General features: G+C 38.2%; 1 protein-coding gene across 1 annotated transcript in view; it reads left to right on the top strand.

The window, feature by feature from the left end:
* The window catches only part of afg3l1 (AFG3-like AAA ATPase 1), a 28344-nt gene that overhangs the window by 11563 nt on the left and 1012 nt on the right, over nt 1–15769 (top strand). Inside the window, exons 9-16 of the mRNA XM_050072864.1 lie at nt 383–536; nt 621–728; nt 2458–2583; nt 3347–3457; nt 3679–3794; nt 4241–4441; nt 4530–4724; nt 5335–13558. Of these exons, the coding sequence (XP_049928821.1) occupies nt 383–536; nt 621–728; nt 2458–2583; nt 3347–3457; nt 3679–3794; nt 4241–4441; nt 4530–4724; nt 5335–5562 (1239 nt within the window). The 3' untranslated portion in view covers nt 5563–13558. The remainder of the gene's footprint in view (nt 1–382; nt 537–620; nt 729–2457; nt 2584–3346; nt 3458–3678; nt 3795–4240; nt 4442–4529; nt 4725–5334; nt 13559–15769) is intronic.

Consider the following 15769-nt stretch of genomic DNA (forward strand, 5'->3'; position numbering starts at 1 on the left):
TCCTACACGGTTCATACTACATTTTTGAAAAAAGCCTTAAATGAAAGCTGAGAGTCTGCACTTTAAGCAGGTATTCATTGTTTCATTTAAAACCCATTGTGGTGGTGTACAGAGCCAAAATGACGACAACTGTATCATTGTCCAAATAATTATGGACCTGACTGTATGTCTTCCACATGTTTTGCCAAACATTATCTGACATTTCAATATTCCGTATCTCAATCTCACAGATATCTCTCTGGATTCAGTGTTAGAGACGTAAGACGAAGCATGAACTACTCTGGGTGGATGAATGAGGAGAAACAGCCGTCATGTTTGTTCACTCTGATAATCTGATGTTGCAGTGACAACACCATGATTAATTGAGTGTCCTCCTCCACAGGTGAGGGACATGTTCTCCATGGCGAGGAAGAACGCCCCCTGCATCCTCTTCATCGATGAGATCGACGCTGTGGGGAGGAAGAGGGGAGGGGGGAACTTTGGTGGTCAGAGTGAACAGGAGAACACGTTGAACCAGCTGCTGGTGGAGATGGATGGTACGATGAAGATGAGCCCAGTCTTCAGGTTTGGATTTGAAACAGTGTTTTATTAATAACTGCATGTTTTTTATATTGTTGCAGGTTTCAACACGGCAACTAACGTGGTGGTCCTGGCTGGAACCAACAGACCCGACATCCTGGATCCTGCTCTGATGAGACCGGGACGCTTTGACAGACAGATCTACATAGGTAGCGTTCAACGCTGAGAGCTGATTGGTGCTTCTGGTGAAGCTGAAAGAGTCATCACTTCCTTTGGGCCTTTAGAGCAGGGGTGGAGAATCAATCAATCAATCAATTTTATTTATAAAGCCCAATATCACAAATCACAATTTGCCTCACCAATTTGCCTCACAGGGCTTTACAGCATACGACATCCCTCTGTCCTTATGACCCTCACAGCTGATAGAGACAGAGAGAGAGAGATGCAGGTAATGACAGTAGCTTACAACAACATTAATGAAAGTAATAATATTATAGTTATAGTTCTGGCTACTGTGGTACAATATGTTGAAAGTATGTATTAATATCTGGCAGTATACATGTGTGACAATAGTCATATGTGTATAATAACAGTAGAAGTATGACTAATGACTAATGATGGCAGCAGCAGCAGGAGGCATCTGGCAGGACCACGGCAGCAGCACAACCACACACGTGGGGGTCCTCAGGGCAAAGAGTTTGTTTTATTTCCACCTAAGAATTATCTGTTGATCTACTTAAGACTTTCTCAGTTCCTTAGTTAAAGGCTCTCTAAGTCTTCCTAAGGTTGAAAAGTTTTTGTCACATACAGCAAACATCTCCTCACGATCCTCTAGCTACATGTCCTCTGAATATGCTGTGGAAAAGTCCGGTCTCTGTAGGCAGCCCAGGCTCCGCACATGGCAACAACAACACTTCACTTCTGTTTACCTTCAACAATGTTATCAAACACAACAGAGCTAGCTCGCCTTTTAGCCTCATTATAGCCTGTAGCTCTAACTGCCTCTCTGGGCACCACGTTCATGTGTGCGCGCTTGCTTTCGCTGGTTGGTGCAGCGTGGACCACAATGTTGTTGTTGCCATGTGAGAGCCTGGGCTGCCTACAGAGACCGGACTTTTCCACAGCATATTCAGAGGACATGTAGCTAGAGGATCGTGAGGAGATGTTTGCTGTATGTCACAAAAACTTTTCAAGCTTAGGAAGACTTAGAGAGCCTTCCATTTCTTGGCCAAACATCAGTCACAGTTTCCATGAGCCTCTGTTGATATCTTCATATTATTTGATTAATATTTTTTATTTTTTTTTTACATGTATTTATCTTTATGTCTGACAGAAAAACTCACAGATATTTGGTTATCTGTAAATTAAGGAAAAGAAAGGCAGCAGTCCTCAAAACTGAGCAGCTGGAAGCGTCAAATATTTGACTATTTTGCTTGAAAGTGACTCAGATGATTAAGTGATTATTATATAAATAATTTCCTGGTTATCGATTAATTGACTAACTGTTTTAGCTCAGTTACAACATTATATGTACTTTTATATACTTTAAAATAACATATTTATGTGAATAATATTAAGTAGATAAATAATGCAATACGAGAACTGCTACAAGTCGACAGTAGAAGTTATACTGATGGAGGGCATTTAGTTTTTTTTCTCACTACAAACTTTTCCAGGCTGAATCACTATTATTATTATTATTATTATTATTATTATTATTATTATTATTGTTTTAAAAAGTGATTCATTTAAAAGATCTTTTAACAAATAATTATGTTCTTATGATCTGATCATTTATTACTCCCAATAAACATCTTGTCTTATCATTTTGTTTCCTTCCATGTTAATTCACTGATTGTGTAACTGAAGCAAAGTTTAGGTTTTAAATGTTTAGTGTCAGAAGACTGAGGGTTTTTCTTTTCTCCTGTCTCCTCTCAGGTCCTCCGGACATCAAGGGCAGAGCGTCCATCTTTAAAGTCCACCTGCGACCAATCAAACTGGACCCCAACATGGACAAAGACGTTCTGGCCAGGAAGATGGCCGCTGCCACACCAGGATTCACTGGTACATCACAGAAACATCGTCTGTCACAGTTTAGTGTTTTCATTACAGCTGTCAGAGACATGTAGAAGAATTTAAAACATGATGGTGGAGTCAGTCAGTTTGTTTGAACATCTGGATGCTCAGTTAACGCTGAATGACCTAAATGAACTGACAGAAGAGAGATGAAAAATTTGAAGGAAATGTTATGGACAGTAGACCTCTGTTAGTTAGACACACTTTCAAACCAAATTAGGTTAGTCACAAAGTGTTGACAACCTTTAAATTGGTTTATTAAAAAAATGGTGTAAGATATTCAGAGGAAATCAGCATTTCACCACTACTATCACTGAAGTACATACAATACAGCACTTAAATATATATAAATATTTTTTAAAGGTTTTATATCGTAGGCAAGGCAGTTTTATTTCTGTTGCACATTTTATACACCAGGGCAATTCAATGTGCTTTTCAATATACAGCAAAGATACAAGAGTTACAAGTTCAGAGTTCAAATAAGTGATGTGATGGAAATAGATTTTAGAAGTAAGCTTTTGCAGTTTGAGAATTAAAGTAAAATAAAATAATCTTAATATTGAAGTTTTTAATATTAAATTAACAAGTAAATGAAATTAGAAATAATTAATAGGTAGATTATGCTGTGTGAAGAACACAGACTCTGCGCTTGTCTAAAATCATTAGCTAACTCTTGTTAGCATGTCTGTGGCTATAGTTGATGTCTTTAGCAAACGAGTCTCAAAGTTTGTGGATGTGTGTGTTTCATCAGGAGCTGACATCGCTAATGTCTGCAACGAGGCGGCACTGATCGCTGCTCGACATCTGAACGAGTCCGTCAACGCCAAACACTTTGAACAGGCCATCGACCGGGTCATCGGAGGTCAGTGTGATGTCACAAACTGACCCAACTCACAATCCTCTCTCTTTTTTCATCAACTTTTATTTGACATGTTCCTGTTTTTATTTCACTCTGCATCATAAACACTTATTTGATTTCCTTTAATGTAAATAACATAAACGAGAGCAGTAAAACATCAGCAATCATCATCCAGTTTGTTTTTGTCGCCGTCAGACATCAGTTTATAAGTCGTGTGTTTTCAGGTCTGGAGAAGAAGACTCAGGTCCTGCAGCCCACAGAGAAGAAGACTGTAGCCTATCACGAAGCGGGTCACGCCATCGTGGGCTGGTTCCTGCAGCACGCCGACCCGCTGCTGAAGGTACGTCTGATGTCTTTACACCGTCTGTGTTCATAGCTCACAACTTCTGTGTTTCTCGTAGTGACAGAAACATTTAGAGAGAGATTTAAAACTCGACATGGGTCAGTATCAAAGTGTCAGTGTGTCATTGAGACACAAAAACAAAAACAACTATTTGAAGTTATAATAATGCTGGTAAAAATAATAAAAAAATACTTTGTAAAATTATTATTATAAATCATTAAAAATAATAATACAAATAATCTTTTAAGAAAATTATTTTAAAAAATTGTTTTGAAAAGCCTTTAGAAATAATAAAAAAATATAATAAAAAAAATCAAAACAAATATATAAATTCAAAAATCATTTTTAACATATTAAAACATTTTAAGAAAATATGCTATATGACTTTTTTTTTTGGTACAAAAATGTAAAATAACTCATAAACACATTTCCTGTGCTTCCAGGTGTCGATCATCCCGCGGGGGAAGGGTCTGGGTTACGCCCAGTACCTGCCCAGAGAGCAGTACCTGTACAGCAGAGAGCAGCTGTTTGACAGGATGTGTATGATGCTCGGAGGCCGCGTGGCTGAGCAGGTCTTCTTTGGCAAGATCACCACCGGAGCTCAGGACGACCTGAAGAAGGTCACGCAGTCCGCCTACGCTCAGGTAAACAACACACACCCCTGACAGGTCTGTTGTATTCGAAGTGTTTTCCCACCCTGTCAGCTGCTTCTCCTCCTCGACTCCCCTCCAGGTGGTGCAGTTTGGGATGAGTGAGAAGGTGGGACAGGTGTCGTTCGACCTGCCCCGGCAGGGTGAGATGGTCATGGAGAAGCCGTACAGCGAGGCCACGGCAGAGCTCATCGACGAGGAGGTCAGGGAGCTGGTGGAGCGAGCGTACGAGAGAACGTTGGCGCTCATCGAGGAAAAGAAGGAACTGGTGGAGATGGTGAGACTCTGATGGATCGTGTGCTGGTTACTGTGCAGAGGTTCAGGTCTCCTGGTGCTGCTGCAGCATCACTGAGTCTAAACCAGCATGTACCATTTAATGATTGAAAACACAAGGGCTTTCAAAAACTAATAAATAATAGTTAACAATAACTCACAAACAAACTTGAGTTTAGTTCTATGGAAAATTATGATGTTCCTAATTTTCCAGCTGCATCATTTTATTTTTTCAACTTGTTACATGTTTTCTCTTGATGGAAATAAATAAATAAATTAATACAAAATTTACAATAAATAGGAAAAAGAGATGACAACGATAATAATAAAATATATTACAAATAAAAGTTTAAGTAAATATAAATAAATAAATAATAAAATTGTTCAAAAAAAACAAATAGACAGTTTTCCAACTGAACAGCGTAAACAATAACATTTGATAAATGATCCTCACCCTCACTGGCACTTTTATTTTTTCTTGTCTAAAAACCACAGCAGCTGCTTTCACTTCACTTCACTTTCACAATTCCTGAATGCCGCAGGTATTTTTCCCAGGAAAAGAGGGGGTAGATAAAGTCATATATTTTGGCATTCATCCGTGGTTTCTCCCTCAGGTGGGGAAGCGTCTCCTGGATAAGGAGGTCCTGGACAAGGCGGACATGTTGGAGCTGCTGGGCCCGCGGCCTTTCGAGGAGAAGTCTACGTACGAGGAGTTTGTGGAGGGGACAGGAAGCTTTGAGGAGGACACGAGTCTGCCAGAGGGGCTCAAAGACTGGAACCAGGAGAGAGGAGGGGAGGCGGAGGAGACGAGCCCGACTCAGGACAGACAGCAGGCCGTGTAGAGCCGCAAGACTCAGATAAGACAAACAAATGCTTCACATGCCAGCCGCAAAAAAACCCAACAACCAACTCGACGCTGCCTCAGTTTCACAGACTGGGAGGAAAAATGATTCCCACAGATTAGTGATCCATGCCGTCAATTGACTTTATTTCCCTCAGGTTAATAATTAAGACACTTAAATGACTGAATCCATCACAGCAGATTCCATTTCATCTAGTCTGTCCTCTCAACTCTCACCATAGACTGCACTGATTTAGATTTTAATTTGCACAGACGTGGATATATCTCAGTTTTGTCTGTTAAAATTTTCTGGATCTTTTCTGTTTCTGAACAAAAGGTGGCAAATACATTATTCAAGAGCACAAAGTATTATTTCAAGGACACAAATGAAGTCATTAAAGCGTATGAATTACTAATCTGAGGGAGTGATGGTCAGAAATGTTCCTCCCGAGATCCACCAGGCTCCGCACAACCTACATGTGGACTGTAGTTTCACTGAGGCTGCCATCAGTTTGTGTTTTCACTGTTCGGACAGGAAGTTGCTCCAAACTGCCTTAACACTGATCAAACTGACTGTTTGAAATATTCCCCAGCAGAGTGTGAATGAGGCACATTTACAGCGTGTGAACAGACTGACTTTTCTTTTTATTTATTGTATAAAAAGGGAGTTTCGCTCCCCGACTAACGAGGAAGAGACGGCTTGAAGAACTTTTCCTGCAGCTAAATTTAAAACATTTTTACTGGTTTAAATATTTTTGAGAATTGATGTGAAGTTATTTTTGTTTCCTGCCATTTTTACATTTCATTGAAGTTTTCTTTGATTAACTGGCAGCACTGACACGTTTCACCCTGTGCAGTAGAGGTGGGAATCTCCAGAGGACCCACGATACGATATTATTGCGACATGCTGAGTGTTGCGATACAATAAATTCTGATATATTGCAATTTTTTCCAACTGCAATTTTTTTTCTCCCAAAGAAACACTTAACTTTATTTTATGAGGTAAAAGTTTTCAGTCTGTTCATCGACTTTAATCATTTTTGTAGCAGCTCAATGTGACACAGAGCAGACGACCGACCAACACTGTGATAACACCTGTCAGAAATACTGCAGTCACCTGACAGACTGAACTGTGGGCAGATTTAACGCCCTCTGAGAGGCCAGATTAAGCAGGTATGTGACAGACCTCACATGCAGGTGTCCCGCTAACTGAATGGCAGCAGCCATGTTAGAAGTGTTGTCTGTTACATTGTTGTGCGGCAGGTCTGCTGTTTGCTCCGCTGTGACTTTAGTGAGTCATGATTCCTCAGCTCTATGCGTCACGTCTCTGTAGAGAGACAGAGAGGTATGGCTGTATTGGTGAAAAACGTGGGGGCGGAGTCACATACCTGTGTTCACGTGTTTTTAACATGTAACAAAAGCCTTGGTTCTCAACAGCGCTGTATGGACGCACATCTTTACACAGGAAGTAGGTGATGGACGTGTTATTTTCTTCACTCTCTCACAGTTGATGGTAGTTGTGTCGAGCTAAGCGTGTCCAGTGTTGGCTGATTTTTCCGCAGAACAGGTTTAGCGTTAGTTTGGCCATCAGCGGCTAACGCTATCTCTGGATGGTGGCGTGAGGTGAGCCCTCATCTCAGTAGTATTTTATTCTTGCTTGCAAATGGCATGTGTCATATCCAAGTCCTCCTTTCCTTCTGCCTTAAAAAATCCAAAACAAGTCCAGACGTTTGATTTAAACGCCGGCGATAAATTTCTGATTTCTTTCTCTGGTGAACTTCCTGTCTGAGACCTCTGCTGACCTCACCAGGAAAAAACATCAGCACCATCTAGTGGACTGAAAAAGCAACTGATTTTTTTATTCTAGTACGAAGTCGTAAGTTGTATTAAAATGTGTATTGTAAAAATCAATAATATATATTGTGTATCGATAAAATATTGCGATACCGTGCTGTTTGGATTTCCCCACCTCTACTGTTCAGCTTTACTGAGTTTGTTTTATACAAACAACTCGATGCTGTAAAAAGATGATTGTATGGATTTTGTGTGATAACGACTCGACAGGAAGCTGCTACATCACCAGCAGCCCCACTGGCTGATGGGACACATTAATAATATCAGATATTAATATTTGAGTATTTCTGCTGATTCAACTCCGGTTCAGACACTGAAACAAAAAGTCATTTGTCTTCATGACTTCCAGCTTCATTTATCTTTTCCACCTCAACACAGTTTCACAAACTGAGGCCTCATTTAACCTTTTAGTGTTTGTAATCACCAGCTCCCCTGAAGAGAGTAAAACCAATTAAATGAATCTTTATTAACATTAGTAAGAGCCAAAAGACGCTACCCATTCAGACACTATTGTAAACACGTGAGAGACATTCTGTTGTTTGGTGACAAATTCCCTTTATTACAGCTCAGTGTATCTCCTTGAATAAAATATAAAATACATCAACATGTCCTCACACGTGACACTGAGCTACTGTGTCTTTAGTTGCTGAAACAACTTCATCAAAATGTAAAACAACACCTGTGTAACAGAATGTAAGTTATTTAATGTTGATTTAAAACAGTGAAAATGAGTAAAACAAAAGGTCTGTGATTCAAATGTGGCTATAACAGCTCGTCTGAGTCCAGGTCAAGTTTAAAGCCACTCTCTAAAATTACAGACATTTAAAGATGCTGTTAAACCTTCAGGTATGACACGCTGCTCCCACATTAAATGCAGCTGCACACTAAACTCTGCTTTCATTATTTTCATCCACAGTTTATGCAAACATGTTATTAGGGGCTGCAGCTAACGATGTCGCCAATTAATCTGTAGATTTCTTCTCAATGAATCGTTTGGTCTACAAAACAGTGTTTGAGAAAACGGTGAAAAAAAGCCTGTAAGAACATCCCCGAGACAAATGTGACTTTATCAAATGTCTTGTTTTGTCCAACCAACATTTCCAAACCTTAAACTATCAAATTAACTATAAAGTAAGACAAAGAAAAGCAGCAAACCCTCGCGTTTAAAATGTCAACTTTGAAATAAAGGAGCAGTGTGCCAGATTTCGGGGGATTTAGTGGCGTCTAGTGGTGAGGATTGAAACCAACTAAACTCCCAGTTAGAATTCCTTCAGTGTTCATTGTTCAAGAGGTTTTTACCAGGAGCTGAATTATCCACAGAAGTCTCTTCTCTCCAAAACAAACAGAGCAGCTGATTTTAACCAGTGAAGACAATGAATAAAACAGTTTCTCAAAAACAAGTAAATTAGTTTTTAAAAAAAGGAAAGTGCTTAAAAATTTAAATAATTCTGTAACATCATTTTAAAATGTAATAATAATAATTATAAATATGGTTTTTCCCTTTTTCTTTAAACAATTTTCTAAATCTATTATTTTTTGCAATTTGTAGGACATTTCCTACCAAGTTGCTCATTGCCATTTTCCCCATGGTTTTGAAAAAATAAAATTGCACCAATTTTCTGAGGTTTCAAAAGTTTAAATTCTCGTGAAAGACGTCTGAAAGCAGCACAAGAAAAGTGACATCGCTCCAGGTTTGAAAGAAAAATGTTCTTCTTATATTTTGTCCCATTCATGCTGACATATTGCCCTAAATCCTTCACACTGGACCTTTAAATCGTTCATTTCTTATCAAAGTTGTTGCAGATTTAAAATTAAAATTGATCAGCAATAAATAATTAAATCTGATCTGATTTAGACTCGTCAGGACTTCCAGAAACCTCAATAATAAAATCACACATTCCAAAGTTTGCATGATATTAATAATTCAGGCGCTGCTTCCATCTGAACTTCCCTGTCCTAGAAATCATTGGCTGAAATAAAAGTAACGGCCCAAACAAAGACACAAGTGATCAATCACAGTTTCTATGTGGGATTTTTTTTTCTTAACGTCACATTGTTTTTGTTGTTGTTGCTGCTGGTGTCCAGCAGGTGGCGTCTTCACTGTGACTGCAGGCAGAATGTGAATGTGTTGACAGCAGGAGGGCTCGACTCACAGTGGAGATACACTGCCTAGCCAAAAAAAAAGTCGCCACCTGGATTTAACTAAGCAAATAGGTACGAGCCTCCTATTGGATAATTACTGCATGGGCGATTATCTTTCAGCTGGCAACAAGTTATTTAACCCCAACTGGTGCAATGAGTTGCTTCTCATTTCCTAAACAACCATGTCGAAAGACACATCCCGTGGTCGTGGAAAAGATGTTAGTCTGTTTGAGAAGGGTCAAATCATTGGCATGCATCAAGCAGAGAAAACATCTAAGGAGATTGCAGAAACTACTAAAATTGGGTTAAGAACTGTCCAACGCATTATTAAAAACTGGAAGGATAGTGGGGACCCATCGTCTTCGAGGAAGAAATGTGGCCGGAAAAAAATCCTCAATGATCGTGATCGGCGATCACTTAAACGTTTGGTGAGATCAAATCGAAGAAAAACAACAGTAGAACTCAGGGCTATGTTTAATAGTGAAAGTAAGAGCATTTCCACACGCACAATGCGAAGGGAACTCAAGGGATTGGGACTGAACAGCTGTGTAGCCTTAAGAAAACCACTAATCAGTGAGGCTAACCGGAAAAAAAGGCTTCAATTTGCTAGGGAGCATAAAGATTGGACTCTGGAGCAATGGAAGAAGGTCATGTGGTCTGATGAGTCCAGATTTACCCTGTTCCAGAGTGATGGGCGCATCAGGGTAAGAAGAGAGGCAGATGAAGTGATGCACCCATCATGCCTAGTGCCTACTGTACAAGCCTGTGGGGGCAGTGTTATGATCTGGGGTTGCTGCAGTTGGTCAGGTCTAGGTTCAGCAACAGTATGTGCTCAAAGAATGAGGTCAGCTGACTACCTGAATATACTGAATGACCAGGTTATTCCATCAATGGATTTTTTCTTCCCTGATGGCACGGGCATATTCCAAGATGACAATGCCAGGATTCATCGGGCTCAAATTGTGAAAGACTGGTTCAGGGAGCATGAGACATCATTTTCACACATGGATTGGCCACCACAGAGTCCAGACCTTAACCCCATTGAGAATCTTTGGGATGTGCTGGAGAAGGCTTTGCGCAGCGGTCAGACTCTACCATCATCAATGCAAGATCTTGGTGAAAAATTAATGCAACACTGGATGGAAATAAATCTTGTGACATTGCAGAAGCTTATCGAAACAATGCCACAGCGAATGCGTGCCGTAATCAAAGCTAAAGGCGGTCCAACGAAATATTAGAGTGTATGACCTTTTTTTTTGGTGGTGACTTTTTTTTTGGCCAGGCAGTGTACTTCATGTTAAAATGCTGCTAAATCCGAACCAACTTAAGTCTCTGTGAGTCTGTGAACGCTGCCTCGGAGAGTTTGGCGACTAAATTAAAAATATTAAAGCTGAAAAACAAAATTTGGCCTCGAACACACGAGTCAGTGGAACCCTCCTGTACATGGACTGTGTATTTAAACTGCTGAAGTGTACACACACGTTATGACAGAAACATAAACGTGTTCTGTTTGACAGTAATTTGCTGAAGTAAAACACCACGTCATGTAACGTCAGGAAATGTAAAACGAGCTGCACAATAAATATTCTTTATATCAAAATCTGAATTTGAGTTTTCAAATGTAAGAGCTGGGATTTTCATTATAACTACCTTAGATGTAGAAACACAACTCTGTTAAAACAGGCAAAATGATAACTGCTTTTTATTTCTGCAGATTAATGTGTTGTTTGGGAGTTAGCAGTTAGCCACGTGCTCATTCTGTAGTTTACTGTGAGTAAGACTCAGAGACGAGCATTTGAAATGATTTATCTTCATTCAGAGCCTCACGTGTCTCAGTTTGTAAAATGCTTTTTTAAGTGGAGTCGTGTTCCTAAAATCTTTCCAACAGAGTTCGACAGCAACAACATTAATAATCAGAATGGCCACAATAATGGAAATCTTTTGTCATCTTGGGAACACAGGGTCATTATTTTGTTATCGAGATTTCACAGCTTGTTTTCTCATGAGTACGTGTTTAGTTGTGTCGATTCTTGAGAAAGCAAAAGGCAGATTTCTCAAGATGACTAAATCATTGATTAGTGTGATTAAAGGTAACGACGGCTCACTTGAGCGTAGCATAACTGCTGTGTGAGCTTAAACAAAAGCAGTTTTCTCGTGATAAATTATTTCGCTATCTTGAGAAATCGGCCATTTGTTTTCTCAGGAAATAACATATATTAACCCGATATCACGAGAAACTAAATAATTAATTTGTGAACCTGAGATAACAGTAAAAAGTAAAACCAATTTCGTAAGCACGACTGTTCTTTGCTTCTCTATATAACACCTATGGTTGCAACGGTTTATCGGCTTCAAGGTATCCCATCATGTTATAATTGACAATTATCGTACCGTTTACATTTGCTTCTCGACAATATTCAGGGAAAAAAAGCACCTGGACGAAAATCTCAATTTTATTTTAGTTATTTTTTAAACGGAGATTTTGTACACAAACTCTCAAATGTCAAATATAGTAATAAAATGTTTGCTTAACCAAAAATAACCTTCCATCACCACCTTCCTTTAAGGGTCATTCTGGCTGATAGTAATAATTATAATTCTGTGATACCATGAAATCACGATATTTTTCTCATACCGTAAAAATCTCATACCGTTCCAACCCTAAGAATAACCCTGGCAAATGTTGTTTTTGCTGAGCTGCAGTGGTTTTACTGTCTGTGACCAAAAGGATGTGTTCAGTCAGACAACAGAAACTCATGTTTCATCACCACATTTAGTTCAATGTTACACCAACAACCTGTTGACAGATAGGTTTATAATCTGTGATTGGTAACTGTAATGTGACCTTTAAGAAAACAGGTCAGAAAATATTCACCTGAAACTTCTCTAAACATCATCTCTCATTTCCAAGTAGAAAACAGTTTGTTTGGGAAGAGTTGGACGTATTGAGTTGAAGCACTACACACACACACACACACACAGACACTCTGCCTTCAGCTTCACTGGTGAGTTCAGTTTCTGAAACACAACCAGCAAGAATTGTGCACCAGGTCAGAACAAACAAAAGACTTCTTTTGATCTTGAAATTACCAAAATAATGAGCAATTTTCTGATTCCTTGGGGAGAAAAAAAGAGGAAGAGTCAATGAGCGCCGCTCCAGGAAACACTTTGGGTTTCTTTAGACGGGAACATGTGACTGCTGTTTCTTGTAGCCTACCTGCAACTAAAAGTCTCTGGATCCAAGCAAATGTAAATGTTTTTACAGTGCTGCACTTAATTTGAGGATAAACTCAACACCTGATGCAACAGATGAGTTCTGACTATGACACGACTAACTCAGGTTTAAAGAAAAGCTGCTGCAGTCATGTCACCTGCAGGTAAATAATCTGTATGACACTGCTTAATATTTGGCCACTGTATTTCCTGTTGACCTTTGACCCCTCAAAGAGCTGAGTGTGTTTAGTCCTGCTTTTTGTCTCTCTTTTTTTTAAAATTGTAAATCATTTGAATGTAAAACTCTAATTTATTTACAATATTTCTGTATCAAAAGCTACAAAGATGCTACATTCTTTGAGTTTAATGGCAAAACTTCTCCACACAAGCTGCACTGCTTACGTCTGTCCATCAGAGTCTGTTCCAGCAGAGTGAGGACTCTTTGTTCCTCGTTCACTTTAAAGTTCAGGAAGGAGAAGTAAGTCTTAAAAAAATGGAAATAGCCCTTAATGTCCACTGCAGAGAGAGCAGAAACTCGTCTGAACAGCAGGAAGAAGAAAAGAATCTGAGAAGTCCCATTGTCTCCTGTGGTGAGTAAAAAACGTCCTTTGGCTGCCTGCTCCACGTTTTTTCTTTTACTTTCCTTCCGTCTCCCTTGGAGGGCCCTGATTGGTCCCTTCTTTACGTACAATGGTGGAGGAGAGATGAGACGAGCAGAGAGGCTGAGAAGACAGAGAGGGACAGGGAGATGGCCGACGCTCCGCCGCAGTCCTTTGCATCTTCCTGTTGTAAGTATTTTAACATAAGAATTAATAACAATACAGATACTTTTGTATTATTATTGGTTGCAGGTGTATTTCTGCATTATGTAGAAATATATATTTCTACATAAAAATATGTATAAGTATGTGTTTCTTTATTTCTTATCAATGTACAGCAATTTAGTATTTTATTATTAGTAAATGTAGTAGCCATAGTATAGTATGTCATCAAAAAAAAAGTCATACAATGGCATGTCATCAAAAATCACAAAAAAACATAGTATAGTATAATGTCATAAATCACGAAAAAAAGTCATAGTATAATATGTCGTCAAAAATCACTGAAAAAAGTCATAGTATTAGCATGTCGTCATAAATCACGAAAAAAAAGTCAGGATAGCATGTCGTCCAAAATCACGAAAAAAAAGTCATAGGATAGCATGTCGTCAAAAATCACGAAAAAAGTCACAGTATAACATGTCGTCAAAAATCACGAAAAAAAAGTCACAGTATAGTATGTCGTCAAAAATCACGAAAAAAGTCATAGTATGTCGTCAAAAATCCCGAAAAAAAAGTCATAGTATAGCATGTCGTCAAAAATCACGAAAAAAAGTCATAGTATAGAATGTTGTCAAAAATCACGAAAAAAAAGTCAGGATAGCATGTTGTCAAAAATCACGAAAAAAGTCATAGTATAGCATGTCGTCAAAAATCACGAAAAAAAACTCAGTATATAGCATGTCGTCAAAAATCACGGAAAAGAGTCGTAGTATAGCATGTCGTCAAAAATCACGAATGACGACTTTTATGTCGTCAAAAATCACGAAAAAAGTCATAGTATAGCATGTCGTCAAAAATCACGAAAAAAAACTCAGTATATAGCATGTCGTCAAAAATCACGGAAAAGAGTCGTAGTATAGCATGTCGTCAAAAATCACGAATGACGACTTTTATGTCGTCAAAAATCACGAAAAAAGTCATAGTATAGCATGTCGTCAAAAATCACGAAAAAAAAACTCAGTATATAGCATGTCGTCAAAAATCACGGAAAAGAGTCATAGTATAGCATGTCGTCAAAAATCCCGAAAAAAAAGTCATAGTATAGCATGTCGTCAAAAATCCCGAAGAAAAAGTCATAGTATAGCATGTCGTCAACAATCACTGAAAAAAGTCATAGTATAGCATGTCGTCCAAAATCACGGAAAAAATAAGTCATAGTATAGTATGTCGTCAAAAATCACGAAAAAAAAGTCATAATATAGTATGTCGTCAAAAATCACTGAAAAAAGTCATAGTATAGCATGTCATCCAAAATCACAGAAAAAATAAGTCATAGTATAGTATGTCGTCAAAAATCACAAAAAAAGTCATAGTATAGCATGTCGTCAAAAATCATGAAAAAAAAGTCATAGTATAGCATGTCGTCAAAAATCATGAAAAAGTCATAGTATAGCATATTGTCAAAAATCACGAAAAAAAAGTCAGTATAGTATGTCGTCAAAAATCATGAAAAAAGTCATAGTATGTCGTCAAAAATCACGAAAAAAAAGTCATAGTATAGCATGTCGTCAAAAATCACGAAAAAAAAGTCACAGTATAGCGCCAAAAATCACGAAAATAAAGTCATAGTATAGCATGTCGTCAAAAATCACGAAAAAACGTCATAGTGTAGTATGTCGTCAAAAATCATGAAAAAACGTCATAGTATAGAATGATATCAAAAATCATGAAAAAACGTCATAGTATAGCATGTCGTCAAAAATCATGAAAAAACGTCAGTGTAGTATGTCGTCAAAAATCATGAAAAAACGTCATAGTGTAGTATGTCGTCAAAAATCATGAAAAAACGTCATAGTATAGTATGTCGTCAAAAATCACGAATGATGTCAAAAATCAAGGAAAAACGTCATAGTATAGAATGATGTCAAAAATCACGGAAAAACGTCATAGTATAGTATGTCGTCCAAAATCACGAAAAAAAGTCATAGTATAGAATGATGTCAAAAATCACGGAAAAAAAGTCACAGTATAACATGTCAAAAATCACGAAAAAAAAGTCATAATATAGTATGTCGTCAAAAATCACTGAAAAAAGTCATAGTATAGCATGTCATCCAAAATCACAGAAAAAATAAGTCATAGTATAGTATGTCGTCAAAAATCACAAAAAAAGTCATAGTATAGCATGTCGTCAAAAATCATGAAAAAGTCATAGTATAGCATATTGTCAAAAATCAC

The sequence above is a fragment of the Epinephelus moara genome, chromosome 20 (genome assembly GCF_006386435.1).
Source record: "Epinephelus moara isolate mb chromosome 20, YSFRI_EMoa_1.0, whole genome shotgun sequence".
Taxonomy (NCBI): domain Eukaryota; kingdom Metazoa; phylum Chordata; class Actinopteri; order Perciformes; family Serranidae; genus Epinephelus; species Epinephelus moara.